General features: G+C 38.1%; 1 protein-coding gene across 1 annotated transcript in view; it reads right to left on the bottom strand.

The window, feature by feature from the left end:
- LOC117177325 (major royal jelly protein 1-like) overlaps positions 1-6,144 on the bottom strand; it is a gene marked incomplete at its 5' end in the record, with an annotated part of 12,239 nt that extends 6,095 nt beyond the window's left edge. Inside the window, one exon of the mRNA XM_033367946.1 lies at positions 6,004-6,144. Coding sequence (XP_033223837.1) covers positions 6,004-6,144 — 141 coding nt within the window. The remainder of the gene's footprint in view (positions 1-6,003) is intronic.
- Positions 6,145-6,151: the final 7 nt, after the last annotated feature.

Below are 6,151 nucleotides of genomic sequence, written 5' to 3'. Positions count from 1 at the left end.
CTTCAGATGCATGTTTTTCTTCATGTGCATAAACTTTCGTGTCCCGATATCGGGACGGCAAGCATGTTCGTTGCAGATACTTTATAGTATCCTTTATAGATGCCACATCCTGAATGCGGCAATGTGACACGCCCAGGTATGTATAAGTCTCTCCGGCGGAAAGGTGTCGTATAGCGCTTCTATCAACGAGCGCAGGGCCTCCATGAATGCCATTAAGTTTTACTCGCTTCAAATAAACCTTGGCGCATTTGTCTAACCCAAATTCCATTCCTATTTCCTTAGTTTATCGTTCGAGAATCCCTAGAGCTAGTTGTAGTTTCTCTTTGTTTTTAGCATAGATTTTAAGATCTATAGTGGTAATAATATGAGGCAAAAGGGGAATAGGCTCATGGTGCCGCTCTGAAAGACATCTCTCTGAAAGGTGACCTTGTTAGTTGTCACACGATTTTTTCCAAATGAGATAGTAAATCTGGTTTTCTAAAGCGGCATCAATCTCTCTATGCACCTCATGATTTGCAGGCGAACCTTTAAGCTTACCAAAAGACATATGAGACGTCCGCCGAAAAAGGGGCTTACTCTGATGATCCTGATGTCTCGAGTCATGTCCTGATTTCCAGGGTACCTAACAACTCAATTATTAGCAATAATAGCTCTCGGACCCCCCCCCCCCCCCCCCCCCCCCCCCCCCGATAGTTTCATTAAAAAGAGCAGCTCAAAAACTATCGAAATGTGTAAAAACCTTCATTTCGATTTTTTTAGAGTAAGCCCCCTTTCTTCGGCGCACGTCACATATGGTAAGTCTATGGGAGGTCAAATCAAAAGTTTTCCGGTAATCAATCCAGGTCATCGATAGGTCGCGCTGGTAGTATGCTGAATCTTTGCAGAAACATATCTCGATCAGCAGGTTATCCCGACACCCTGCTACGCGTTTCTTTCAGCCACGTTGCTCATTCATTCCTTGCCACACAGGTCCGATTGCCCGAGCAATCCTATCATTTAGGATAGCTGTGAATATCTTACACAGTGTGTTCACATTAGTGATTGACATGTAATTCTTCGGGTCAGCTAAGTTGCCCATCTTCGGCAGGAGTACTGTGCGACCTTCCACTAACCACTCCGAAATTGGCTCTTCCAAATTTAAATATGAGGTGAAAATACGGGCTAAATGCTGATGGGTTGAAGGAAACTTCTTCCACCAGAAGGTCTTGATGCCATCTGGTCTCAGAACGGAATAGTTCTTCAGAAAAGAAGAAGAAAAGAAAGGGGGGTGAGGGGGCCCCAACCATCGCCCCCTCTTGTGAGATCCAATGCACGGGAGTGGGCGAATGGCGCGATTAATGATCTCCCCGAAGAATAATCAGATTGGAAGAAGTTGTTGTGCGTTACCCGTCTGGGCATTGTTACACAATCTGAGCAAAATTTGACATGACTGGAATTAAAAGTGACGTTAATTCAGTGTGGAAAAAAGCCCACAAGCGGGAAAGAACAACGAAAATCTGTTAATTTATTTTATAGAAGGAAAGATGGGAAAAGAGGAAGAGAAGGAAGTGGAGGTATAGGGATAAAAAAAGGAAGTTTCTAGTAGGTCGGGCATGGTAGGGCCACTTCGACCTGGATGACTTATTTCATAAGAAAGTCTTTTGGCATTGCGTGTTTGCGAAATGGATCAAAATTATATTTCCCTAGAGAGGAAATATTTTCAAAAGGTGATGATGATGCAGATTCGTAGAATTTAATGGAGGTTTCTTTGATATACCCTGAGGTGTATGGTAGTTGAAATTCTCTGTGAAGGACAGAGTTCTTAGTATATCTGAGGGTTTTTGTGATACGTCTGAGAAATTTATTTTGTATTATTTGAATGTGATTGATATTAGTTTTTGACGCACCTCCCCATATTGTACATGCATAAGTTATGATTGGTCGGATAAAAATTTTGTAGATTAGGTGTCCATATTCGGGTTTTAGACTGGAGTGTCTATTAATAATAGGATTTAAGCACGAGAGAACCCCGAGAACTTTCCCTTTAGTTTCATGGATATGGTGCTTGCAATTAAGACATTTGTGAAGTTTACCCCCTAGGTATTTTACGGAATTTTTCCATTCTATTGGCTCGCTAAACATTTTGGGTGGATCAATTTTAACTGGTCTTCTGACTGAAAAAAGAATTGATTCTGACTTTGCTACGTTTATTTTTATTCTCCATAGTTTAGCCCAAGCCGCGATGACTTCAAGAGCTTTGGTAAGTAGTTTTAAAATTTTTGGAACGGACCAGGAAGAAGTGAATAACGCGGTGTCATCTGCATATAATCCAATTGAAACTTCGGGGACCTCAGGGATGTCGTTTACGTAGATGATAAAGAAAACCGGTCCTAGAATGCTGCCTTGGGGCACACCCGCTCGGATGAGTTTCTCTTTTGAGAGTGTCTGGCCTATTTTGACTGAGAATTTTCTGTTAGAAAGATAAGAGTTTATAAAGAGGATGAGTCCTCTTAGGAAATTGTAATTTATTAATTTTCTGAGCAATCCTACATGCCAGACACTATCGAAAGGTTTTTCTACATCGAGGAAAACAGCTCCAGTTTGTTTTCTTCGATTGAAATTTAAGCTAATGGCTTCGGTTATCTTGAGCATCATGTGCTGCGTAGAGTGACCTTTTCTGAAACCATATTGTTGCGGTTTAAGGATGCTGTTTTCTTCGAGGTGAAAGTTTACGCGAGTGAGTATTAATTATTTCAAAAATTTTGCTCATTGTATTGAGAAGACTAATAGGCCTGTAGCTTGTTGGATGATAAGGATCTTTGCCTTTTTTCTGAAAAACTAAAATGTGAGCTATTTTACGAGATTCAGGGAAGTAGCTTAATTGAATACAGGCATTGAAGATAAGAGCAAGGAGTTTGAGGCAAGAGATGGGAAGCTTTTTGAGGACTAGATTTGTAATTGAATCGGGGCCGGGAGCTTTTTTATTTTTAGTATTTTTTATTTGTTTGGTTATTTCCTTATAGGTTATTTTCTTGAAGTTATCAGTGCTTGGGATTTTGAAAAATTCGGAAACCATTTTTTTACATTCCGCAATGTGCTGAGTATCGGATGGCTCGTCGTGTGGAGCGAAGTTACTTTCATAATTTTCCGCTAGGAGATTGGCTTTATCGATAGGAGAGAGCGCAAACGTTTGGTCTGGATTCTTGAGAGGGGGAATATTAATTCGCGGCTTTGTTAGGGCTTTAGTCATACTATGTATAGAGTTATCCTTGATTTGAAGTTTACCGACTTCTTTATTCCAATTTTTGCATCTGTGCTCTGTGCTGTAAAGCACAGAGCACACTGTGCTGTAAAGCGGTAATTTTTATGATATTGGGGCATTGACTACTAGGGCGTCGACATGTGCCGGGTTTTCTTTTGGTTCAATCTGTACAGCTGGTTTAAGGAAAGTAGTTTCTTTTTGTGAATTTAGAGATTTTGGTTTGTTATTAGACTTTTTAGAGGCTTTTTTAAAGGCAGAACAGCCCCTGTAATTCGCGGTGTGGTCTTCAGCGCAGTTAGCGCAAGTAGCCGGCGATTCACGATATTTTATTCATTTGTGACTGAGATGCGCGCCCCCGCACTTCACACAACGAGGAGTGGCATGGCATATGTCGGAAACATGATGGAATCTTTGGCACTTGTATCACTGCGAAGACTGGAGATTGAGAAGCTACTTTGCTTGTGGAGTATTTGGGACCGTTACCAGAAGCATAGGTAGCGCTTTTTTAGTTTGTCGGTTTCTCATGCGAGCGACCGATGCAATAGTGTATCCGTTCTCTCTGAGTTCAGAGAGAACTGAATTTTCTGGGTATGCAGTGGGGATATTCCGAATAACGAGCTTGATGAATGGCAAGTTAATGCTTTTATACAGATAGGATTACAGATTGAAAGCCTTGGTGCTCGAGATTAGTTATAATTTTACGGTAGTCTTCAATATAAGACACGCGAACTGAATAAACATCTGGGCCGATGTTATATACTATGGGAGGGTATTGAGTGGACTGTTTCAGGAGTTTATGGAGAATTGTGTAGGGGTGGTTAGCCTCATCCACAATTACATTAATAGGGGGTATTTTTCCTGGTCCTGCTGATTTTTAGTGCTAGGGTTAGGTGGATCAATGACTCCTTTTAGGTTAGGCTGCGCGGAGCTAATTACTGACGTTATCGACGTCCTACTGCTTCCTCTGATAGAAGTGACTTAGGATTGGCTACTATTATGGCTGTCCGAAGCGTTAGGCGATATTTTAGCGAGTTTTCGCTTCTTACTCCTAGTCGTTACTTCTGAGAAGTTGCTTTCAACTTCTTCCGTTTCCATCGTGATGATGGCTACTTTGCTGGGGGTGCTGCTGCCTCCTGGGCAGGAGGCTGGTTGTGAGCTCTGTGACATGGCTGTCACAGAACGCAAAATGTTTCAATCAATCGATTCGATGCGTCTGATAGACCAGAATCTGTCAATCTATCATGAGCATCTCATCAATTTTCGAAACAAATAATTTATGCTCTGTCAGTGACGTCTCGCAATTTCAGAATCGAAACTAATGTGTTCCTTGCATCTGATCGTTCGACAAAATCAATAGTTCTTCATACTTCTCAATACTTTTTTCACATCCTCGTTAGTGATGGGTGGGAATTCTCCCTCAGGTATTATGAGGGCATCATTTTTTTTTCTTCAAATTTACGTCATGGATAAAAAGATTTTTTTATCCAAGATCGTGGCAGAATCTTGTAGGATGTTTACTTCTGTTTTTAAAACTACCCTTAAATTTTTTGTGCGACCATTGATTTTTGAGATATCGTCGATCAAAGACAGCAGAGTCCTTTTTTACTTAAAGTTCGATATCCCAGTGAAACTTAAAGCTTCAAGATCTTTTTTTAAGGTCTTGATAGAACGATCTTTCAATGAGATAGAGCATTCTGAAAAATCACTAGAAATTCGGAAAATTTTGTTGACCCTTTCATATTTTTCTTTTGTGTATATTCCGTGGATTGAAGTATCACCACAGTGTGAATTTTCTTCGATCGTCTTATCAATAACGGAGTTAATCTTTAAAAAATAATTAATTCCATTTCAAGTATAATTTCGTTAAAAAAATTATTTTATACAACTCTAACCTCAAAATCTCAACATAGGCATGATTTTTTCGCCGTTCGTGGTATAAAATACTGTTTGATATTTGCGTGAGAGGTGATTTTTAGCGAATGAGACTTTTCTCACTCGCTTCGCTCGTGCAAAAAACGTCTTCATTCGCTGAATAATCACCTCTTACACACGTATCAAAATGTACTATTTGGCAAAGAAGATTCATTATTGAACAAAAATAAATCAATTTTCAGATTACAATTTACAAATGTTCAACCAACATTGAATTAGCAACTAAAGAAAATTCATTTTCAACCAAAAATGTAATAGTTAATATTTTAATTGAAAAAATTAATTATCAAACCAATTTAAACCATAGAGACGAATGGTTAATTTAAATAATAAATTTTGGACTTGACAAAATTAATTATAAAACAAAATTCATTTTAAATGAAAACCAAGAAGATGAACCTTCAACTAAAATGATGAATCTCTTATAAAATAACAAAGTTTTGACAAAGTAGTAGAATTTGTTACAAAGTATAGTGGTTGATATTTTAACAGAAAAAGATTTCAAATATAAATAAAAAAAGAGTTGATATTTCAACTAAGAAGATTTATTTTCTACCAAAAAAGAAAAATTTTCAACTACATGAGTTTTCAATCAAACAGTTAAATTTTATACAAAAAAAGACAAATCTTTAATAAAAAATGGAATAGTTACATTTGTAGTTAAAAAAATTATTTTTCAACAAAGAAAGAAGATTAATTTCTACTTTTTTTACTTTTTTTTTGGCTTTGCAAACAAGACGGATGCCTGTTTGAGAAAACGGTTAAATTTTCAGACAAATAGTAACATTTATTACTAAAATGATTAAGATTAATTGAACATTATGACTTACTCTTGCTCGCTCACAATATATCCCCTCAGTTTGAACAATTGGGGTCATTAAAAGTCCTTCGTTTCTTTCTGAATTTTGGGAGAGTCTATTTGGAATTTTCGTTCTGCCTAATAACTCATTGGTTTCTAAATTGAAGAGTAAAATTTGG

This window comes from Belonocnema kinseyi, chromosome 7 (genome assembly GCF_010883055.1).
Source record: "Belonocnema kinseyi isolate 2016_QV_RU_SX_M_011 chromosome 7, B_treatae_v1, whole genome shotgun sequence".
In the NCBI taxonomy this organism is placed as follows: Eukaryota; Metazoa; Arthropoda; class Insecta; order Hymenoptera; family Cynipidae; genus Belonocnema; species Belonocnema kinseyi.
The sequence above is the reverse complement of the archived record's forward strand: the minus strand, read 5'-3'. Positions and strand labels throughout refer to the sequence as shown.